The following is a 25,727-nucleotide window of genomic DNA, read 5'->3' on the forward strand; positions in this document are numbered from 1 at the left end:
CTCAATAAAACTTTTTTTAAAACAATCTAAGTCAGCATTTCAGAATCCTGGCGGCTGCTTGGTCTATAGTTGGAGTGGTGGAATTGGTGAAAAGTGGCACAAATCTGAAAGTGGAGCCAACAGAATTTGCTGCACAATCAAATATAAAATGTGAAAGAAACAAGTTGCTAGAAAGGAGTACACGGTTTTTGGCCAACCTGTACCAAATGCTGCTGAGGATTTGTGTAAGATAATGATTAAGAATTGATCATTGGATATGACCCTGACCTTGTCACATAAGATTTCGACATAGTGGCAGGACCTAAAGCCTGTGAAGTTTAAGAGATAATGGGAGGATAGGGATATATAGACATACATAATTATTTTCAAAAGTTTCACATTACGCGTGAATAGATGGATGTAGGGGTACCTGAAGAGAGATGTGTGGTGAAATTACTTTATTCAAAGATTATTATGAATATAACATCTTTGCATGTTGGTAATAATGACTTGTTAGAAAAGATAAACTAACACAGAAAAGTCAAATCCTTGAATATGTGAGGGCAGGGGACTTAAAGGGACAGTTCACCATGGTAACAGCTGGACTTGCCAAATTTGGTATGGGGGTAATAGAAACAAGCAAGCGATACATTTAACATGGTAGTATGCAAAATTCTCTCCTGATTGTTTATATGTTCTCTGTTAAATGTAGATGCATAGTGATCAGCCATGAGAAAAAGAAAGTCTGGAGATGACAGTATAAGGAAGTCAAATAAACTGCAAAATTGTTGTCTGAAAGATGGAGATTGATTTGGACTCCACTGCAATGTGGGCATAGATTTAAAATGAGAAGAAGTGGAATAATTTGGGAGTTTCGTGCCAGCCATGTTCACCTGTTTGCATGTAGAAGTGGAGTACAGGAAAGTGGGTTTAACTAGCCAGTGTTTTCCTTTGCTGGGATTGCTATAATTAATACCACAGACTGGGTGCCTTAAACAATAAAAATGTATTTTCTCTCACAGTTCTGGAGGCTAGAAGTCCAAAATCAAGATGTCAGCAATGTTGATTTTATTCTGAGGCCTCTTTTTGTGATTGACAAATGGTTGCCTTCTCTCTGTGTCTTCACATGGTTTTCCTGTGTCCTAATCTCCTCCTTGAAGGGTATCAGTCAGATTAGATTAGGGTCCACCCATCTCACCTTATTTCGTCTAATTACCTTTTTAAATCCCCTATTTCCAAATATGGTTCCATTCTAAGATACTAGGGGTTAGGACTTGAACCCATGAATTTTTGGAATGTGGCAGGCAAGGGCAATTCAGCCCATAACAACAAATGCTGTAGTTTTAAAATGTAAATATATTGGAGTTAGAGAGGGTGTATGTAAGAGAAGTGTAATCCTGTTCTCATATAGCTTACCACTTAAGAAAGGGGGACAAATAAGAAACAAAAAACCCACAATTTTTCAGTAAATTGGGGGTGATAATTGCTAAGAAGGAAAGTTAAGTGGGGTGAGAAGATAGAGAGTGAGTAAGGTGTGTGTGCTGTTTTATATAGGCTGATAGGAAAGCTCTTGGTGATGTGACATTTGAGCAGGAAGGAAGGAAGATCTGAAGGAAACAAGAGCAGGGAGCCATGAACCTACAACTGGGCAGAGAAAGCACAATCACACATGCGCTGAGGCAAGCTAGTAATTGGCATATTTAAGGAACAGCCAGGAGACATAAGTGACTGATGTGAACATGGTAGGAAATGAGATCAGAAAGGCATTAAGTAGAAGCTCTCCTATCTGGTGAACTTATGACTACAATTTATTTAATTCAAAAGTTGATGATATCAGGGAATCATATGGTACCTATTTACCTTTAAAAGGGAGGTACAATTTACACAGAGTGAAATGCATTGATTTTAAGTGCACAGTTCGTTTGGTTTTTGCTATTGTAAAACCTTGTGTAACTCATACCACGTTAGAAACTACATCTAAAATAGTTCTGCTACGTGGTGCTCTTGTTCTCCAATCCCCTGAACGCCTACACACTGAGCATGCAATGTTTCCTCAAGGGTGGGCAGGGAGAATCCTCATTATTTTCTCTGGCTCTTTCACTGATGTTTCTGATGAAAACAATGTAAGTGTTACTACTAGTAATAATAACTAATGTATAATGAGTTCTTATGTGCCAGGCACAGTTATAAGATGTTACATGTTACATCCCTGTACTCATCCTAGTCTTACAAGGTAACTACTATTATTCACATTCTGTGAATAGGAAAACCAAGGCCTTAAACATTTAAGGAACTTGAATCAAGTTGCACAATTAGTGAGTGTTGGAACCCAGACTCAAATCATGACAAAGTAACTCTGAAACGTTTTCTTTTACAGCCTATGTTAGGTTCCCTCCTAAGAATTGAACTTTATGTTATCAATATTCTCCCTTTCCTTAGTTGATATGCAAATGAGGACTTTTTTGTTGTTTTTCTTCAGTTTTGTTTATTTCTTCTCTTCTACCATCTTTCAGTAAAAAGCATTTATTTAGCACTATATTTGTTGGCTTCTTTGTCTCTTAGTTTAACGTTTAGTGTGATGTGATTATTACAGTGGACACTTTGGTTTAGGCTGTGAGTGGATTTCCTGGGTTTAACTTAAGTTTTTGTCTTTTTTGTTTGTTTGTTTGTCTGTTTTGACAGAGTCTTGCTCTGTTGCCCAGGCTGGGGTGCAATGGCATACTCTTGGCTCACTGCAGCCTCCGCCCCGCAGGTTCAGGTGATTCTCCTGCCTCTGCCTCCTGAGTAGTTGGGATTACAGGAGTCCACCACCATGCCCAGCTAATTTTTACATTTTTAATAGAGACAGGGTTTCGCCATGTTGATCAGGCTGGTTTCGAACTCCTTACTTTTAGGTGATCTACGTGCATCGGCCTCCCAAATTGCTGGGATTATAGGTGTGAGCCACTGTGCCCGGCCAATTTTTTATCTTTATTCATGCAAAGATCTGTTTCCCTATCAGTCAGACCTGAAGCTAATTTATGGTGTTTTTTCAGGGCTTACTCACTACATTTATCAGCCTATAAACCAAACTCTGCAAAATTATTTGGTCATTAGCTCACAGAAGCTCCTGCCTATTTAAAACATTTAAAGTATGCTGAGTGCCTGAAACTTCTGGAAGGATTACCAGCAGCCTTATACTAGTTTCCAGGATCCGTTGGCAGCCTCAAGGATAGCCTCATAAAATAGACTGAAAAAATTTGCTCCCATTACACAATTTTCTACAAAAGAAAGTTTATGACTATAGATAAAAATATGTCTAATAGCAAGTAAAGTAGATTCCCTGAGTAATAACTTCCTAATTAAAAAAGAACAACAAATAACAAACCAAAGCAAAAACAAAAACTTTTTTCTTTTTAACAACATAGTGACAAAGTCCTAAACTTTATCTAGATTTATTTCTTATATTTAAAATCAATTTTTTTTTTTTTTTTTTTTTTTTTTTTTTGAGATGGAGCTTCTCTCTTGTTGCCCAGGCTGGAGTACAGTGGTGCGATCTCTGTTCATTGCAGCCTCTGCCTCCTAGGTTCAAGCCATTCTACTGCTTCAGCCTGCTGAGTAGATGGGATTACAGGCACACACCACCATGCCCGGCTAATTTTTGTATTTTTAGTAGAGACAGGGTTTCAGTATGTTGGCCAGGCTGGTCTCCAACTTCTGACCTCAGATGATCCGCCCGTCTCGGCTTCCCAGAGTTCTGGGATTACAGGCATGAGCCACTGTGCCCAGCCTTAAAATCAATTTTTAATAAAGATAGGAAATATGGTACACATTTTCAACTAAAAATACTATAATATAGACAATCTTGCTGATACCATTACTTAATGTTTTTGAAACAATTAGGAAAAGGGTAATAGTATTGGATAGAAAAGGCTGTAGTTGAGACAAGTTGCTCATGCACTACATTGGCTTGGCAAGCCAGGGATATTGAAGAACTTGGATTTTCTGACTGTTTGAGAAACAGAACAGTATTTGCAAATAAGTAGGGGTTTCCTGGAATAGAAACATAATGCAGATGCTGATTCTCTTAAATAAACCTGGGCCACCAACTGTGCTTATGTTGATTAGTATTCTGTGTTTAAAGTACCATTTTTCTGCTCAGTTTTCTTCTCTTAAGAGGAATATTGAAATACAATATACAAGATTATTATTTTATAAGTGCCAGGGGATTAGATCTCTGTGAATGATAAAGTTTAGCCTGTTTTCAAGGCTTAGGTGTTTTCAAGATGTAGATAAAATTTAAAAACTTAAAAAAATAAGGAGAGTCTGTTTCATAATTAGATAAGAAGTTTAAACAGCAACTTAGTTTTTCACATGAAATGGTATAGTTAGAATTCTTTCAGTGCTAATGTCTTAATATATAGTGCTACCAGGCTATGAAATCAGGATAATTTGACTACTACTTGAAGTGGCAATAATATGTAATTTTGACTTTTATCATAACTAAAGTTTAAATTAAATTCTCAATAACCTCAGCTGTTAGGCTCTTATTAGGAAATGACTTAGCTTAGACATTTTAATATTTAATTAATACTGAGTGATTTCAGATTTTATATTATAATAATATTCTTCATCTTTTCTTAAACAATATTTTAAATTCTTTATCTTGCTTAAGCTTCACAATATTTTGTGAGATTGATGGGACAGGAAATATGTTAAAAACAAATGAAGCACTGAAAAGCAAGATACCTATCTAAGGTCATCTCTTTATTTGATGACAGAGCCAGGCATGGTGCTGTTTACATCTTCCAGGATCATTTATGTATAAGGTACTCCTTATAAACTTGGGGATGGCTGTGTAGTGACCATCAATGTTATATGTACTTCTCCATGGAATTATTTTCTACGATAAACTGAAAGGATCTACCCTATCTTAAGACTGAATACAGGAAATTTGATAGCTTGAATTGTTTCATATCTCAAATTTAGAAAAGAATGTACACAGTAACAGGAAATAAGTATGGGACAATAATTCCTTTATTATCAGGTTTAGAGGCTGATTTCCAATATTTAGCTATCATTTTTATAGAAAATTAAAGTGGAAATGAAACAAAGTAGATAATAACATGTTACTTTTTCTAAGAAAAAAACACCCAAATGTCATGTATTCTTTGGATTTACATATATCTCTCCATTTTATATGTGTGTATATATAGATATTCTGAATAAATGTAAATGTAATTTTTTTCTAGTTACTAAAATAAAATCTGTTACAATAATTATTTTGTAACTGGCACTTTATGTGAATTTTGAATTTGTTGCTAGTTTAGGTTGGTTATAACAGGCGACAGAATTTCTGTTGCTTTATGGTGCTGTCAGCTGCTGTTAATTTAAAGAGCTTGTGCTCATCAAATTATACTTTGGGCCGGGCGCGGTGGCTCACGCCTGTAATCCCAGCACTTTGGGAGGCCGAGGCGGGCGGATCACAAGGTCAGGAGATCGAGACCACGGTGAAACCCCGTCTCTACTAAAAATACAAAAAATTAGCCGGGCGCGGTTGTGGGCGCCTGTAGTCCCAGCTACTCGGGAGGCTGAGGCAGGAGAATGGCGTGAACCCGGGAGGCTGAGCTTGCAGTGAGCCGAGATCGCGCCAGTGCACTCCAGCCTGGGCTGGGCGACAGAGCGAGACTCCGTCTCAAAAAAAAAAAAAAAAAAAAAAAAATTATACTTTGATGTTTTTATTCTGAGACACACGTTTATGAAATATTTCAAGTGTCTTTGTATTTAATACTGTTCACCCCAAATAGCTCTGTCAAAACTTCATCACTTATCTTATTCACATCAATAAGTTTATATTTTACTTGATATTATTTGAAATGTAACAAATGGTATCAGATTATGTTTTGTCTGATTTACTTACTTTATAGATAAAAGTTGGTTAACCAGGTAGTTAAACAAATGTAGTAGTATAAATAAAATGCTCAATGTAGTATAAATAAAACAAATATATGTAAGGTATTCATTCTACACTTACCTTGGAAAATGTCTCTTAATAATTATGTGTCTATCTTTGTTATAGCCGTTAGAATTCTTGCTCTGATTATTTTAAATCATTTATATTAATATGTTTTTCCTCTGATAAATTGGATGCATGCTATCTATTCTAAATACACATTTATTGTAGATACTTTCTATGCAGATCAGCTGGGATTTTGGAGGCTATGTAATTATTAATCATGTCTTGTAATTGCTCTACTTAAAAATATGAGAACAATTTTTGTTATTTTATATGTTTATTTTATTTTATTTTTATGTATGTGTGTATTATTTTTTTTGAGACAGAGTTTCGCTCTTGTCACCCAGACTGGAGTGCAGTGGTGCAGTCTCGGCTCATTGCAACCTCCACCTCCCAGGTTCAAGTGATTCTCCTGCCTCAGCCTCCCAAGTAGCTGGGAATACAGGCATGTGCCACCATGCCTGGCTAATTTTTGTATTTTTAGTACAGACATGGTTTTACCATGTTGGCCAGACTGGTCTCAAACTCCTGACCTCAGGTGATCCACCTGCCTCGATCTCCCAAAGTGCTGGGATTACAGGTGTGAGCCACCATGCCCAGCTCTGTTTTATGTTTTGATAATTATCTGTTCTGCAAGATGCTTTATAAGTATGATTCTACGTAATCCTCATAACAAATGAGGTTTAGGTTTGGCATTTCTATCCACATTATACATGTGAGGAAACTATGGCTTAAAAAGTCTTCTATTCCTAGGAGGTGTATGGACCTAGACATGTCTGTCTAAAAAGGCCAGATCTTAGATGCTATAATATAATATATCCTAGGATGATTTCTATTTCAGTATTATTGGCTAGTCAGAAGTACTGAATTAGAGTAAACTCAGAATTGCACTGTTTGACAACCTAGTGCTATAAAAAATATCATGATATGACTTTAAGGTCATTACAATACAACTTAAAGGAATCAAATAGTTTGTCAAGGGCCTAGCAGAGTAGTGGCAGATCTAGTATTAGGTATTAAAATGTTAGCCAACTAGCTTGCTAGCAACTTTCATTTATTTAGGCTTTTAATTTTGGATTCGAAGGCTTGAGTGCTGATATATTTGAGAGCACTAAGTAAGTCCTACATTTCATGTTATATGTTCTTTATCCAAAAATCTATGTGTACAATTAATGAAATTTTCTTCTTTTTTTTTTAATACAGTGGAATGTATGCTGCTTTTATCTTGGAGTTCACCTGTGTGGCTTGGATTTATCACAGTAGCATTTGTCTTCAATCTGTGTGTTAACTAGAAATCAAGGAAAGACATGAGGAGATTTGTTTACTGCAAGGTGGTTCTAGCCACTTCATTGATGTGGGTTCTTGTTGATGTCTTCTTACTGCTGTACTTCAGTGAATGTAACAAATGTGATGATAAGAAGGAGAGATCTCTGCTGCCTGCATTGAGGGGTAAGTGCTTATGAAGCAAATATTTTTATAGAGATGCCTTGACAAAATAAGAAACTTCAGAATCAGAAGAGTTTTGCCTTAGTGAGTTAGAAGAGCATTTTGGCAGCACTATTAATGCATGTTTAACCATGGGGAAGTTACTTTACTTTTCTTGGTCTTAGGTGTCTTCTTGGAAGAAATAAGAACAGTTAGCTAACCTCTAAGATAGTGTTGAACCTAATAAATTCTGGTGTTCTATGACTGTATGAAAAGAACAGTTTAGTGAACATTCAAACTGGGCAGAATTTTAAATCTAGGCTCCTAGAAGCCAAAAGCCTTTAAAGACCAAGCACATAACATAAAACGGAAAAACCACTAAAGTGAGACAGGTGGCGATTTTAGCAAACGAACTGTGCATGAATGACACCACTAAAGACTTCCAAAACAGTTGAAATAAAACAACCAGTTTTTAAAACAAAACACATGGTGGTATGCAGATTTACCAGATTGCAGGCTGTATGTTAAGTGAAAAAGATAATTTCAAGTATACTATAAAATTACTTTAATTCAGTATTTTCCTCTTGAGGGACCAGTTTCAAAGACTAAATATGAATGTAAACATAATAATTTGTATGAATGGTTATTTATCAAGTAAAGCCACAGAAATTTGTTTTCTGTGAAGTTATTCCAAACGATTTTCTCTATGCTTTCTTTTTTGTTGACTTCAAGATCTATAAATATGTTTCTGAAGTATTCCTAGAAAATTCAATACTTCTAAAATATGTAAGAGTACTCAAAATTAGTTTTGTTCTCATTGAACGAACATATTCTCTGTTTGGCAAAAGTTTTATGCATAAATATGACAAAAAGCAAGCTTCAATTGAAGTTTGATGAAATGTTTGTACCTTTTGGAAAAGTGAATCTAAATTATCAAGTTGAGATTTACATTTATTTAATGAATGTGATCTGCTTTTAATGTTATAGATATTTTTGAGATATTTATTGAACAAAATATTTTAATAAGCAGAATTTCATTAACACTCTCAGGTTATATGAAGTTTAGGGAAACAGAAGAGCTTTTCCAAAATTTAATTTTTGTTCAAAGAGTATTTTAGATATGTTGAGTTTGCTTTAGATTACAAAAATACTCTTGTTCATTTAGGGAAATCCTGAATCGCTTCCTTGTCTTTTAAAATGGAGCTTTCATTTTAGATTTTGACCAATATAAATAATTAAAAAAATTTTGGGAGTGACTGATGCTAGACCCATTTAGGTAGTTTACATGCATTTTTTATGCCTTTATACTACAGTTATTCTGAGAGGGGAACGTTGTAAGTCCGTGTTTTTGACAAATGAACAGGGGGAATGATTTGCTGATCTTTAGTTAAAACCCCAGAATTAATCAGCCTTTTCAGCTTCTTTGTCAAAATCAGTTGAGTTGCTGCTTGGCTGAATGCAGAAAAGTGTTTTTGATGGATTACATCAGTTTGGAATGATCACTCTGTCATTTGTTGAAGGAAACCATCTAGGTTGGTCACACACACACAAAAATGTTACAATCTGATTCAGCAAAACTTTGATAGGCTTTTCTACAAGTAACAAAAAGGTACAGTTTTGCTGATTTATGTCCTTAATGCTCCTTAAGTCTTAAATCTCAAAATGTGAAATTTAACAATGCAAGGCAAAAATAACTTTTCCTTGTACTTAAATTGTAATTAAACTGTTGTTCTCTTTGTTTATAAGACTTGTTGTTTTACTTAATTCAGGTTGTTAAAAAAATATAGACTTGGTGGCTAACAAAGAGCAGATATTTATTTCTTACAATTTTGTAGACTGGGGATTCCAAGATGAAGGTGCTAGCAGATGCAATTTCTGATAAGGGCCTGTTCCTTATAAACAGCTGTCTTCTCACTAACCTCACTAGGCAGAATAGTTGAGAAATCTCTCTGGGGCATATTTTGTAAGGGCACTAATCGCATTCGTGAAGGTTCCACCTTCATGACTTAATCACCCCCCAAAGGCCCTATCTCCTAATATCACTTTGAGGTTAGGATTTCAGTATATGAATTTTGCAGAGACACAAACATTCAGTACATTGTACTACTTTCAAGTTTTATATTAATACTATTTGTCTTGAATAAATGGAAAATAGACTTAAGGGTTTTAATTTCATTTTCAATTGTCACTTATTTCAGAATTTTACTTTAGGAATTTGTATCTTGTTTTCAAAATATTTTATTTGTAAGCAGATGATGCTATGCAAAATGTACCTAACTGAATTTTTCGTGTTTTAGGTCTGCTAAAAACAGGCTTTTTTACTTATAAAAAGATCCTTCTGAACCTGTGCATGTCCATTATTAAAGCAAAGGTTTTGGAGTAGACAGTTTCTGATATCACTTATATGTCTAAATTTTAAACAATTCATAAGGACCCAATATTAGCATACACTATTAGTTAATTTTTAAGATATTTTCATTCATTCTTTTATTCATCAATTAATTAATTATTTATTAATTTCTTACTGTATGCAAATCCTGGGGATATAACTGAGGTCCCTGACATTTGGGACATAAGGGAACAAGGCTCCCACCTGTCATGGAGCTTAAAGTCAAATATATAGTAAACATTTTTCTCTTTCTATATGTATTTTTGTGACTGTGTGTGTGTGTGTGTGTGTGTGTGTGTGTAATCATGTGACATATAATGATTTTTTGGTCAACAACTGACTACATATATGATGGTGATCCCATAATATTTTAGTAATGATCACCGACATTGAGTTAGTTTTTTTCACATGATTTTTGGCCACATGTATGTCTTCTTTTGAGGAGTGTCTGTTCATGTCTTTTGCCCACTTTTTAGTGTTTTTTTTTTCTTGTAAATTTGTTTTAAGTTCCTTATAGATGCAGGATATTAGACCTTTGTCAGATGCATAAAGTGCAAAAATTTTCTCCCATTCTGTAGGTTGTCTGTTTACTCTGTTGTTAGTTTCTTTTGCTGTGCAGAAGCTTTTTAGTTTAATTAGATCACATTTGTCAATTTTTGCTTTTGTTGCAATTGCTTTTGGTGTCTTCATCATGAAATCTTTGTCTGTGTCCATGTCCTGAATGGTATTGCCTAGGTTGTCTTCCAGGGTTATTATAGTTTTGGGTTTTACTATATTCAAGTCTTTAATCCATCTTGAGTTAATTTTCTATATAACGTAAGGAAGGTGTCCAGTTTCCATATTCTGCATATGGCTAGCCAGTTCTCCCAGCACCATTTATTGAATAGGGAATCCTTTCCCAATTGCCTATTTTGGTCAGGTTTGTCAAAGATAAGATAATTGTAGGTGTGCAGTCTTATTTCTGGGTTCTGTATTCTGTTCCATCGGTCTATATGTCTGTTTTTGTACCAGTACCATGCTGTTTTGGTTACTGTAGCCCTGTAGTATAGTTTGGTGTCGAATAGCATGATGCCTCTAGCTTTGTTCTTTTTGCTTAGGATTGCTTTGGCTTTTGGGCTTTTTTTTTGGCTTCATATGAATTTTAAAATAGTCTTTTCTCTTTCTGTGAAGAATGTTAATGGCAATTTAATGGGACTAGAAAAAAGCTCAACATCACTGATTATTAGATAATTGCAAATCAGAACCACAATGAGATTCCATCTCATGCCAATCAGAATGGCTACTATTAAAAAGTCAAAAAACAACATATGCTGGCAAGGTTGTGCATAAAAAGGAACACTTATTTCCTGTTGGTGGGAGTGTAAATTAGTTCAGCCATTGTGGAAGACAGTGTGGTGATTGATTCATCAGAGACCTAAAGACAGAACTACTATTCAACCCAGCAATCCCATTAGTGTATAATACCCTAAGGAATAAAAATTGTTCTATTATAAAGAGACATTCATGCATATGTTCATTGCAACACTATTCATATTAGCAAAGACATGGAATCAACCTAAATGCCCATCAATGATAGGCTAGATAAAGAAAATGTGGTACATATATACCATGGAATACTATGTAGCCATAAAAAAGAATGAGATCATGTCCTTTGCAGGGACATGGATGGAGCTGGAGGCAATTAGCCTTAGCAAACTAATGCAGGAACAGAAAACCAAATAGCTCATGCTCTCATTTATAAGTGGGAGCTAAACAATAAGGACACATGGACATGTAGACAGGAACAACACACACTAGGGTTGAGGGCAGGAGGAGAGAGAAGATCAGGAAAAATAACTAATGAGTAATGAGTATTAGGCCTAAAACCTGGGTGATGAACAAATGTGTACAACAAACCCACATGACACATGTTTACTGATGGAACAAACTGAACTTAAAATAAAAGTTAAACAAATTATAACATTTTACTGTACCTTTTCTATGTTTGGATATGTTTAGATACACAAATACTTACAATCGTGTTATAATTTCTGATAGTATTGAACGTAGTAACATGTTAAACGTGTTTGTAGCCTGGGAGCAATAGGCTATACCATACAGCCTAAGTGTGCTGTAGGCTGTACTATTTAGTCTTGTGTAAGTACATTCTATGATGTTTGCACAATGATGACATCATCTAGTGATGCTCTTCTCAGAACACTTCCCCATCATTATGCAACGAATGACTGAATATATATTCAACTAAAAAGGTAAAATAAGTTAGAAATGATTACAAAACATAATTGATATTGGGATCGGGAAGAAAAGGACGCTGGATCTAGAGTATTGGATAACATTTCCCAAGCCAGGCATGGTGGTGTGTGCCTGTAATCCCAGGTACTCAGAAAGCTGAGGTGGGAGGATTGCTTGAGTTCAGGAGTTTGAGTACAGGCTGGGCAATATAGTGAGACTTCATCTCAAAAAAGTGAAAAAAAAAATGAACCTTCACAAAGGCTGTAACATTAAAATTTAGGTTTACAGCATAAGAGTAGGAAATAACTAGTAAAAAGCAAAAAAATACTAAAATTCTAATGGAATGATAAAGATTCCAGAAAGCCCAGGATACTTCTAAAGGGGAAAAATACAGAGTGGGGATGTGACAAGTAACAACTCTTAAAATTTAGAGTAATTAAGTCTATATAATTGGAACAGAGAAGCACATGGGGAGACAAATTGTCCAAAGGAAGAGAATTAGCCCTCTGATGGCGAACCACATATGTACATATGTTTGGAACATTCTGTATATGACAGGAGAGGCACTGCAGATCAATGGGGAAAAGAGAGGCTGTTCAATAAATGGAACCGAGAATAAAATGGCAATCCATGTGGAAAGAGATGCAATTGGATGCCTAACTCATGTCATGAAGTTTGGATTTAGGACTTAAATGTCAAAAACAAAGCTAAAACTTTAGAAGAAAAATATTTAGACATCTATAAGACCTTGGAATAAAAAAATTCTTAAAACATAAAAAAATTACCACAAAATATTGAGAAATTTGACTATGTTAAACTTGAGAAAGTTAGTTCATTCAAATGTACCTTAAAGAAGGTAAAAAGAGAAGTTAAAAATCGTAGAATATATATAAAGAAAATGCAATTGACAAATTATTAAGTACATATAAGTAACTCGATTGTTATATATATCAAGTATATATAAAAATTTTCTATAACTAATAAGAAAAACCCAAATAATCCAATAGAAAAAGTAGGCAACAGAACTGAAGTGATACTTCATAGAAAATGAAACACATGTAGCAAATAAATTTGTGAAGAAATAATTAACATGAGCTTTACTTGGAAAAATGCAGATCAAGGCTACAGTGATATATCACTTGTATTTAGTCAGTTGGCAAACACTATAAATGGCTGATAATACCAATTGCTAAAGGTGATGTGTCTCTCCATTTTTATAATAACTTCAGAGAACAGTTGGGCATTATCTCTGAAATCTGAACATTCATATGTAACTCAGCACTTAAAGTCATATACCCAAGATAATCTATTTCACATAAACAAAATATCCATAGCACTACAATTCATAAAAATAAAGCCTGAAAATAACCCATAGATCTATTAATGGAAAAATTGATGAATAAATGTTGGTATATCAATACAAGGAAATCTTATATAGTAGTTTAGTAGTTAAAACGAATGCAGTTCATTTTGACTTCCATCAACACGATTGAATCTTCAACATATAATAGTTAATTATGTACAAAAACTACCTATTGGGTACTGTGTTCACAGCCTGTATGACGGGATAATTTGTACCCCAAACCTGAGCATCACACAGTATATCCATGTAACAAACTTGCACATATACCCCAAATCTAAAATAAAATTATAAAAAAAGAAGTTATATCCTTCAAAGATTATATACAGTATAATACTGCTTAAAACACTAAAAATAACTAAAATTTTAAAAATGTAGGATTTAAGAATATAGAAAACTACAACAAAACTTTTCAAAAGCCAAACAATGCTAGTTATGAATATGGGAATTAGGATGTTGTCTGTCATGTGTGTGGGAGATTGGGGTATTAGATGGGGGTGAATATTTTGACTGAATGTAGGGTATTATTACAGTCCTAGATTTGATTTGGATATGGGTTTGATGTGTCTTTTTCATTATATGGATAACTAAATGAATGAGTAAGATACACTGAATGGATTAAAAGTGGGAAGCCACTGAATGGACTTAAAAATCAAAGCAAACAGGATACGAGTTGTGTCACAGAGGGATTGCTGTGGATACAATGTAGAAAATGGAATAGAGAAGAGCTATTCTTTCCAGGAGGTCTGGGTAGGAGTCTGTGGCATTATTCCATGTATTCTGTGTAGGAAAGGATGTCTGCTTAGAGCCAAATAGTGCACAGTGAGGTGTGAGAGGAGTAGGTAATACCAAGAGGCATTTCATATATGAGATTAAGATTGCGTGCTTGATTCTGGCAGGTGTAGGAGAGGGGAGTGTCAAGGTCAAGTCTCTGGATTTTTGCAGGAATTTGTTTGATCTAATTTCCTGAGAGAAGGAAGGATGTAGGAGATGATTTGAGGGTGGACATTGAGTTTATTTTGGACATGTTGCTCTGAAAGGAACTGTTCAGTAGGAAGTTGGCTATATTATTACACTCTAAATATCAAACTTGAAAAAACAGTCACTTTAATGGACATTTTTCTAAAATGGATTACATTCTCATCTCCTTTTTTAAAAGTGAAGTTTATGGGCTATAATGGAATCTTTGTTACAAAGTCAGTATTATCATTTTACACATCAATTATTGAATGATGCTGTAAAAAATAAATGATTTCAGGGACTTTATGGGAACATGTAGACCGATTCCAATATTAGATACAGACCCATGAACACTATTTGTTTTTCTGTTTTTTAAAAGATTGCTCTTGGGTAACATAAGTACTTGTTAGGGGATGATATTAACCCTTTCATGCCACTCTGATGCCACCTGGAATTAAAGTGCAGTAAAAATATTTCTGACTCCTAAATGGTATGGAATACTAAGTGCTGCTACTCTCAGTTTGGCAAAGTTAGAATAGGTATTTGAGATAATAGGTGTTTAAAAAGCTGGGTGATGCCACAGTGTACCTGCAAACTCTTTGTGGAAATTTGAGGACGTGTGGTAGGTTTACATGGACATTATGCAAGGTAGGTTTGCAAGGATCCATGCATAGTGGATCCTTGTCCTGGCTTCCCACTCATGGCCTATATTCTCAGGCAAGTAGGTTAGTCTCTCTGGGCCTCAGTAGTAATATGAAATGAATATGAGTCATGATTTTTAAAATCATGCCAGTCTGAAGTGAATGATTATATGTTTCTAGTTTTAAGAAAATAAGCCTATAGAAAACCAGCTATTTTATTATCTAGCTTTTGGTTTGTCTGTAGATAGTATTTAGTTTGAGATGAGTAATGGTCATACAGAGAATACAAAATGGGAAAGGATCTGCTTAGAAACTCCAGAGGTTTCTTATCATCACAGAGGGCAAAAGGGATATGATGTTATGATATCTATTAGAGTTATCTAGAGGGACAGAACTAATAGGATAGATGTATATATGAAGGGGATTTTCTTAAGGAGTATTTACTGATAGAGTCACAAGGTGAAGTCCTACAACAGGCTGTCTGCAAGCTGAGGAGCAAGGAAGCCAGTCTGATTCCCCGAACCTCAAAAGTTGGAAAGTCGACAGTGCAGCCTTCAATCTGTGGTTGAAGTTCTAACAGCCTCTGGCAAACCACTGGTGTAAGTCCAAGAGTCCAAAAGCTGAAGAACTTGGAGTTCAATGTTTGAGGGCAGGGATTATCCAGCACAGAAGAAAGATGAAGGCCAGAAGACTTAGCCCATCTAGTCCTTCCTTGTTCCTCTGTCTGCTTTTATCCTAACCACGCTGGCAGCTGATTAGATTGTACCTACTCAGATTGAGGGTGGGTCTGCCTCTGCCAGTCCACTGACTCAAATGTTAATCTCCTTTGACCACACTCTCACAGATACACCTCACAGATACTTGCATCCTTCAATCCAATCAAGTTGACACTCAATATTAACTATCACATGATATTCTAGAAGGGAAGCAAAGCTACCTTTCTTTGTCCTATTCTGAACTTTAAACATATGACATATGCATAGGAAATGAAATGAAATTTACTTGAAAAAAGGGAAAAATAGCAAAGCAAGAATTTCTGATTCTATAGAAAAAAGATACATACATTAGTCAATAATAATAACACAATAATAATTTTAAGTATTAACTGTTCTAAATTAAAGTGCTACGTTAGTAAATTCTCACAAAAAATCTGTAAAGTTGGCATTATTATTATTATTATTTTACATGTGAGGAACTGAGACAAAGAGAGGGTAAAGAGATCTGCCAGAACTTTTACAACCAATGGAACAAGCTTTGGTTATTATAGTATAAGTTCACAAAATGATTCTGTCATCAGTAAATACCAGTTTGCATTGGAATTGAAGCACTGTGTTTTCTTTTGGATACCAGTGTGGAGATACACATTCTGAAAACTCCATGTTTTGTCTTTACTCTCAGAGACACTCTACACCCTCCAGGTCTCCCTCGCCTGTAGGATGTGTAAATCTCAGCCAGGAAAATATTTACTAGTGATCATTCTGCTTGCAGATAATTAGTAAGACAGTTATCACCTTCTCTGGCATTTTAAGTTGCTTTTATTCACTTTTGTCCCTCAGACCTCCCCAATGCTGCTCTGAATTGGGGGAAATCAAGAAAATGAGTGGAATTGCTGACCAATGATTTCAGTTCAAAACCTCTACATTTTTCTTGGTGCTGCCAGGGAGACTAAGGTTTATTCTCATAAATCCAGGGAGACATATGGCCTTGCTCTCTTACATGTTTGGCAAAAGGCTGTTGTGTCAGCCTTTTCTTTTTTAGCTTTTTAAATTATCTCCTCCTTATAGCCATACACTCATTTATTGAACAGCAAATGTTTGTTGATTTTGTCTGATTAATCTTTGGTGCTTTGGGGGAGAATTCCTGTTTTTACATAGGGGAAAACTAAACACTGGTGAATTAAAGCAATAAAACTAACAGCAAAGTTTTAAAATATATGGCTTCATCTTTTGCAAGATAGGTACAGGGTATGATTGATTAAAACGCATTGTCAATATTGGAATTGCCCTTAATAAATTATAATGACCACTGGAATGTTCAGATTATAATATTTATAATTATAAAACAGTGGAATATACCAAAACAATTGATTTGGATTAAGGGCATATATGTCCTGGATAATTTTCAATCAGTTCTATATACAGTTTCTAAAAATTAATAGGCCTTATAAAATTTTGACCTCTGATATTTGCTTTGCTCTTTCATGCTCTTATCCACAATTCACTCTGACCCTTCTGCTCTTCTACACGGGCATAGTCAAGTCAGGAAGGACAATTAATTTTAATCAATATCATAATTATTTTAATAAATATGATAGTTATTATAATAATTTATTATAATAAATAGCAAAAAATTATTAGGTTTACTGTGCTAGGTACTTTACAAGCATTATTTTGAGTAACTTTAAAAGCAGCATTAAAAGGAGTTACTATTATTATACCCATTTACAAATGAGAAACTGGGCTATGGAAAGGTTATTTAAATTCTCCAAGGTTACAAACCTCTAGTAAGAAAGAAGAAAGGACCCACAGCTGATCTGTCAGATTTTGAGCCCATATGTTGAAACAGTAGACTGACTGTGTTGTGCCCCTGACCCAGGCATGCCTAGACTCCTTTTAGCCAAAGTAATCATAACATTTATATACTATGTATGAAGTATTTATACAAACAGGAGTATTTCTGGAGGACGTAGAAAGAGATGGCCACTGACTTTGGGTAAAAAAATATCTTATTTAATAGAAAAGTGAAAAGTACCTTTGCCAGGCTCACCTAGCCTTATTTTAGACTAGCAATTTTGCATTTATTGAGTCTCTAGAGCACACTGATTAATTTAGACTGCAGTTTTTCTCAGCAGTGAATTGTGGGGTCAACCTAACAAGTCTCAGAAAAAAATAGTTAAAAATTGAAAGCAGTAGTGGAACACCAATTTTTCCCCAAAGCTTAATAAAAATATTTGATACCATACATTCATTCAGTAGATGTACTAGAGGTATGATGCGTTCATAAATAATACATTACAAAACAGAAAGTGGTACCTGCTCTAAGAGAAACACCACATAAACTTGCATAAGAGTTAAGAGGCCTTGAAATATATGAGTTTTATGGACATGTGAAAATTGGGAGGGAAGAGATAGCAGAAGGAAGTGAAGTATCAGGAGAAGCAGGTGGCCTTTCCCAAAATATGGATATAAGAAATCAGAGAATTCATTGATAGGAGCAGAATCAGTCATAAAAGAGTTTCTAGATTTTAGGTTGAACATCAGGAGAAAGATTTTAAAGGAATGAATACTGGGGAAAGGAATCTTAACCTTGTTCTTTAGGAACAGGGATCATTGATGGTTTCTCTTAAAAAAGTGTGGATTTGATGCAGGACTGGCAAGCCCCAGAGTGGGTCTTAGCCTGTAAAGGTTCTCAGTTTTGCCCAGGAAAGAATTCAAGGGCAAGCCAGAGGTGGAAGAAAACAGTTTTATTGAACAGTGTTACAGCTCTGGTGGGGTTACAGCTCTGTGACTGCCAAGGAGTGCTTGCCCACCTCCACTCTCATCTGGCTGAGAACATCCAGCTGACTACAATTCCCCTGACTTGAAGTCCTCTGGCTCTGGGGGCCCTACCAAGGAACACGATGGACCTGAAGCTGGCAGTGTACTACCCTAGCATTGGTACAGGACAAAATAATAGCTTGGCCATTGACACTGCCTTCAGCACACCCTGAAAAAAAAAGGTGGGATACAAAACAAAACCCAAAATCCATAGGCCGAAGGGAATGGAGCTGGGCAAGCACCTGACAATCTCAAAACACTTCTAAGCAAAAACTAAAAGCCAAAATGAGGTTACATGTTGAAGAACACCAATAGCATAGAATTAAGCTATGTTGGGAGAAAACACTGTTCCCACAGACCTCTAAGATAAAGCACTTTAGCATTAGGCCACCACAGCAGTCATAATCAGAGGAGAAAAACTCAAAGGAGCTGACAGAAAAGCCAATGGAGAGTGCTACACGAATCTGAGAAGCTCTCAAAAGAAGTAGATCACAGGATTGAAAATAAAAGTTTCTGGTAATTTGGCAAATTAATACCTTAAGAAAATTTGGTTCAGATATAGAGACTATTTTCTAAAAAGCCTGTTATACACAATTTCATTTTAATACATCCGTATATTCTCCTTTACAAACTTTTCAAAACTTATGCAGATCATCTATAACATGCTAGAATGTTCTGACTTGTTCTATGCTGCCTATTTCTTAAATAACCAGTCATTTTACTCTAGGGCAAGAATTTACTATACAAGATCCCTTCTCTTACAAAATTACTCTTTCTTTATATCCTTCCTTGCAAAATAATAATAAATCCTCTATTCATGATGTTCTTTACATCTCTCTTTTTTACTCGCAGGTTCCCTCATATTTTGAACCTCCTTTTTAATAACTACCAAATTAGACAAAATTATTTTTCCCAATGAAGAATACATTTCTTTGGCACATTTTATGTAAACCTAGCAAGGAAGAAATCCTAAACTGCCCACCAGACACTGGCATTCTACAGATAAGAATTATTCTATCATTTTAAGACTTTAAACCACATAATAAACTCACTATTTAAGCATCTATTCCATTCTTTCACTTTTAACAGTTTTATGTAGACTATCTCCAAGAACCAAGTTGTTATGCAACTCTGGTCACCATTTAAAGCCACTTTAACCATTTCAAAGCCTATTAACATCAGTTATTTACTAAGGTAAAAATCTTAATGTCAAATTTCAGAAGACATAACATTATTTTCAAACTAATAAATTTTGACTAGTCTTATTTATGAAGATTATTTATAAACCAATTTGATAGCATGCTAGACAAAACGCATATCACAATACATGTTTATATGCCTAAACAAACACACTAGATAAAGTTACCTACACAAGACAACTGGATTCAAATTATTTACAAAATTGGGACCATCTACTTGGCCAAATTTTGTTTGCCCCAATAGGTATGAAAACAGGAAGAGGCAGGGAAGGGGATCCAATAGCATCAAATAAGAAAGGGAGGTAGCGAACAGCACTGCTCGAGGGGAGACCCTGAGCTACCAAAGAGCGCAGCCAGCAGTGGAGTCACTGAAGAAAAATGTTCAGGCAGCTGCTTGTCTGCCACTGTGGGAAGCCATCTGCAGGGACAATGGTCCAAGACTCCCAGTAAACTTACTTGAACAAGGCAGTTTGTTGGGGCTAGTGGAAGAAGGTTAGCTCTAGAATTGATGGAGGGCTTTTTTTTCTGTCTCTTACCAGGGACAGTTAGGACATGCTTATTGCCAAGGGCCCTCTTGCTTATAGTAGGTACACTGATTCTGGCCCAGGAGCTGGCAAGTTAGGGGCTCTTGTCTGGGCATCTGATCCCAGATGCCAATTTCATAACATTTTCTCATGATAGGTAACCCTTAGGGGGCAGGGGACTTAGGCAACCGTTAACAATTGTACTTTTTGGCTATTTCTTTTTTTTTTTTTTCCTATTGCCCTGAGATAGTTCTCTAACTGTGTCATAATTGACTGACTTAACCGTATACTTTATCCTTTACTTTTTTCCCACTGCAGAGCAAGTAGGTAACACTATTTGTAAGTCATGATGAGTTAAATCAAAGAACATGGTCAACTTAACAAACTCCTCTATACACTTTTCTGGATTTTCCGCAAACTTTCCACCTTTCTCCTCATATAAAGTCAAATTAGACATAGAAAATGGCACTTGTATTCTAAGTATTCCCTCACTTCTATTAGGTACCTCCTGCAATGGACACAGATTTGATTTTAGGAGCTGGTATGCGGCTGACTCCTGGTGGTACTGGTTGGGCTTACTTTCTAGGGCAGCAAGGGGTATAGGCTGAGGCTAGTTGGATAAGGATGAGGTGTGCCTGATGTCCTAGGGGTACAGTCCTTCATTAGAGAACTGGTGGTACCCCCCAACCCACTCAGAGTTGGTGGACTGAGGAGACCCTGGGGAAGGAGTAGGCTTCCTAGGGGAAGCAGCTGGGAGGGGATCCTTTAGGCATGGATTTCTGGTGCCTGGAAGTAACATGAGCCAGTAAAGGTCCGTAACAGCCTATACATAAGGGACCTCTTCCCATTTTCTTTCTGTTTTAGGAAAGAAGTCTAATTGTAAAGTATCATTATAACATATAGAACCATGTTTAGGTCAAATGTGTTGGCTTGTCAATTTGCGTTGAATGCAAATATTATTGCCATACTAAATGAGTTTCTTCTTCTTTTAGCCGAATTTGAATTTGCTCCATTGGCCTAAAAGATTCCCCAGTGGTGGGTCCTCTGGGATGCTTGCTGTTGTACCCATGTCTAGTAAGGATCTCTACAGAGGGTTTTGGTTAGCCTAAGTTTAGTAAATGCCAAGTTACTTTTTCCCTTTTACATTCCCACTTTTCATAGGTAGCAAGGTGTTACAAATTAGATTACAAGCTACAAAAAGGCAGTGGGATGTTGAACTTAAATTCTAGAGAGAGGGTTACACAGAAAGGGAGGATAAACAAATGGCTGTGGAAGAGAGAAAGGAAAAGGTAAACAACATTGCCCAAGGGGAGACCTCAGAGGCCCTGAATTGCAGGAGATTCTACCCAATAGTGGAGACACCAAAACCAAAAATATTTGGATAGCCTCTTGTCTACTGCTGTAAGTGGCTGTCCATCAGGCCAGGGGCCTAGGAACTCCCAGTTCCTTTGACCAAGAGAGGCTTGAGCAATTCACTTGTTAGACAGCACACAGGAAGGGACTTGCAGCTGGCTGTTAGGAAAATAATACTTCTAACTCTAGGGCAGAAAAAGGCAAGACCAATATTCCCCTAGGGGGAGGGGTTATAACCAACCATACTAGAGAGAATGTCAGTGCTGAAAATCCCAGAGCATCTCGGGGGTGGCCAAAAATACTAATGCTGAAAACCCAGAGTTACTGAGTGTCAGCCAACGAGGGTCCTCTCACCAAATGCTGAAAACCTTGGGACAGCCAGGGGGCAGCCAACGGTGAACCCAAGACCAAGCTGGGGTCACAGAACAGTGTGACTCTGGCATCCCAGAGTCAACACAACAGGGAACCTCTAACAACCAAGTATCCTGCCTTAATTGTCCACTCAAAATTAACAGAAAGTTTAAAGCAAATTTAAGACTGCACATGAAACACACATTTTAAGGCATAAATCATTGAAGAAAATAAAACAAATGGTGGAGCAATAAAAAAGGATGAGTTTGTGTCCGTTGTAGGGACATGAATGCAGCTGGAAACCATCATTCTCAGCAAACTATCGCAAGAACAGAAAACCAAACACTGCATGTTCTCACTCATAGGTGGGAACTGAACAATGAGATCACTTGGACTCGGGAAGGGGAACATCACACACCGGGGCCTATTATAGGGAGGGGGGAGGAGGAGGGATGGCATTAAGAGTTATACCTGATGTAAATGACTGATGATTTGATGGGTGCAGCACACCAACATGGCACAAGTATACATATGTAACAAACCTGCATGTTATGCACATGTACCCTAGAACTTAAAGTATAATAAAAATAATAATAATAATAATAATAATAATAATAATAATAATAATAAATGGAGTTAGAAGACAAAGGACTTGGAGAAGGGGTGACAAGGATGTGTTTCAAGGCACCAAAACTGTGAGGAACTGACAGTTTAGCCAAAGGCTTTTATTCCCTAGCTTTACCAAATACTATTAAAGGAAGGGCAGAGGGGATACCACCCATTCAGCAGAAATGGCACAGACTGTGGGACTTGATGAAGAGCTCTCCAGGATACCACAGCTTGGGGGAGTTCAGCAGGGCTGCCTCAGGTGGAGAGGCCTGCACCAGTTTGGTAACCTGCCCATTACTAGTCAGAGAGGCAGGCTACACAGAAGCCAGAGAGCACTATGGCTGCCCCCCACCAATGGGCTTGGGTGCTGAGGTGGGAGAGGCCTGTACAGGCAGGTAACTGACAGGGCTGCCTGTCAGAGATTTGGGCCCCACACAAAGCAGACAGCATCACAGCCATCTCACCAGTGGGCTCAACTGCCACAGTGGGAGGGGCCTGCATGGCCAGTAACCCTCTGAGTTTCTGGTCAGAGAGGCAAGTGTCACATGAGGCAGCACACTATGGCTGCTTGTTCATCTGATCAACTCCACTGCCTGCCAGGGAAAATAATGGCTCTGGAAAGAGCCTTTGGTAGTGACAGAGCTCAAGCATTACAACTCTGTTTTCCTGCCTCTTCGATCTTCAGTCTTCTGATGACTTTTTGCCACCACTGGCTCTGCTGATCACTGTTCCCTTAATCCTGCCAATTGCTGCTTCGCTGATTGCTGACTGCTGCCTCATTAGTCACCCATTACCATCTTCTGTCGTTGCCCCATGTTGGGTGCCAAGCTGATGCAGGGCAGGAAAGCCTCAAAGTTGAGCTTAATCCATGAGGATTCTTGACTTTGCCCAGGAAAGAATTCAAGGGCAAGCCAGAGGTAGAAGGAAACAGCTTTATTGAACAGGCAGTGTTGCAGCTCTGGTGGTGTTGCAGTTCTGTGACTGCTCCTGCAGAGCAGGCCCATCCCATAGGCAGAGAGTAGCAGTCAGGGCAGTTTTACAGTCACATTTATACCCATTTTTAATTGCATGCAGATTAAGAGATTAAGGGGCAGTTTATTCAGGGAAGGGGTAGTAATCATTGGGTCATTGCCATGGAAAGGGTCAGCAACTCTGAGGGTATCACCATGTCAATGGTAAATTGACATTGGTAGTGGTGGGAATGTCTGAGTGAAAGCTGCTTTTTCCCCGGCTTGTTTTAGCTAGTCCTCAATCTGGTCTGGTGTCCAAGGCCTGCCTCTGTAGTTGAGTCTTACCTCCTATCTCAGATTGATTATTTGCTGATGTTTATAATACAATAGCACTAAAACATTTTAGTATTTATTTAAATAAAAATTCATACTGAAGTTTATTTCATTAATTAAAACCACTCAAATTGATAACTAAATGGAATACTGTCATTAAAAATTTTTACTTTACAAATTAATTGGTGAGAGAAATAAAGATTTTCATTCTGTAAAATTGAGTTTAGATATTATTTTTAAAGGTAACTACTCAAGTCCAAATTCAGCAAAATGTATACATCAATATGTTTATTTTTGTATATCAATTATACCTCAATAAAGTATAAAAAAGTAACTACTCAAAAATCTTTACTCATGTAGTATAAGGTGAGACAACTTATCCAAGAAACATTACTTGAATACTGATTGTGACAGAGCCTGGAGATAGTAAGAGAAAGAATACATATTCTTGTTTTCATGTTTAGCAGGGAAGAAAGGAATTCGGAATTAAGTGAATGAAATGTCAACACATCAGTGCTGTGCTATTAGGAGAGAGAGACTATATGAAATTAAGACCAAAAAATCTATAGGATGCTATCTGTCCATTGAAGGCAATGTCTAATATTGTGTTTTTTTGTGATATTGAACAACATATTCTATGCAAATACTTAATAAGTTAATATGGCAATGTAAATATCAGGCAGATATTTTCATTCATGTTTATATAAGGCAAATGTATTAGTGTGAAGGGAGGTACTACATAATAATAAATGTAACAGTCTGTCAAGAGGACAGAACAATTATAGACATGTATATACAACAGCCTTTATATAAAATTAGGAAAAAAAGAATTACAATGAAAAAATTAGCAGACCCAACTTCGTAGTTGAGTATTTAGCAAAATGCTTTCAAAAATTAATAGATAATCTTGAACAAATGGAAATAAAAGCTATAGAAAACAAAATTTACAAGCTTGAAGATCAAATTTTCAATTCCACAAATACTTGAATTGATTGATTAGAGAGTGGGTAGCAAAACCGTTTACCAAATTGTCCACCAATAAAATGAGAATGGACAAATTTTATCTCTATTCAGTAGAAATTATTTTAATTAAAGGACTATGTTGTACAGAGACAACTGGCTATAATAAAATTTTGTCCACTTCTATCTTCATCACCTAAAACAGTGCCTGGCTTATAGTGGGTGCTCACTTAACAACTGCTGATTGAATAAGGAATGCATGATAAGTTTGGTACTCTGTTTTCATGATCATAGAGTAGCCAGTTTATGTATGTAATTAAGAAACTTGATGTAACTTCAAATAGACTTAAAAAATTGTTTACCTTACACACAACTCAAACGTAGAATATTTTCTTGTGTCTCTTCTTGGTGCATATAATTTGATTTGTAGCCCAAATTGGGCAAATTTATAGCCTGGAGACGATATTTTTTCCTTCAGAACCTGCCTTATGTTACATTGTATATACTTTCACTGTCTCCATGATATACAGAGGTTTTCATAAGATCACTGCATATTGACATTGCAGGAGTCAGTAAGTCAAGAGAGTAAAGTGAGTTCTAGATGGAATAGATGTATCATGTGGAGTATGTGGAATGAATCAGTACGTAGAGGACTCAGCAGGAGCACTCATGAAAATAAGATTGAGGAACTTGGAAAAAGATGGAGATAGGTGGTATATTTGACTTATGTGTAAAAAGCAGCTAATAAATGGAGACAATAGCAAATAATAAAGTAATAATGGAAAGTTTTAAGAGTGAAAAATTCAATCAAAAAGGAAAACTACTGAGAGTAAGGTGATTACATTGTAGGGCAGAACTCATGGTTTATTAGCCAATAAGTAAAACTCCATGTAAGTATAGCTTTGGGAATAAAGAACTTATTTCCGAAATC

General features: G+C 36.3%; 1 protein-coding gene across 6 annotated transcripts in view; it reads left to right on the forward strand.

The window, feature by feature from the left end:
- Positions 1–25,727, forward strand: part of GALNT13 (polypeptide N-acetylgalactosaminyltransferase 13) — a 600,525-nt gene that overhangs the window by 67,972 nt on the left and 506,826 nt on the right. For all 6 annotated transcript variants that reach the window (XM_065525497.2, XM_045367091.3, XM_065525498.2 and 3 more), the window contains exon 3: positions 7,178–7,423. In XM_065525497.2, coding sequence (XP_065381569.1) covers positions 7,282–7,423 — 142 coding nt within the window. In that variant the 5' untranslated portion in view covers positions 7,178–7,281. The remainder of the gene's footprint in view (positions 1–7,177; positions 7,424–25,727) is intronic.

Source organism: Macaca fascicularis, chromosome 12 (assembly GCF_037993035.2).
Source record: "Macaca fascicularis isolate 582-1 chromosome 12, T2T-MFA8v1.1".
Taxonomy (NCBI): domain Eukaryota; kingdom Metazoa; phylum Chordata; class Mammalia; order Primates; family Cercopithecidae; genus Macaca; species Macaca fascicularis.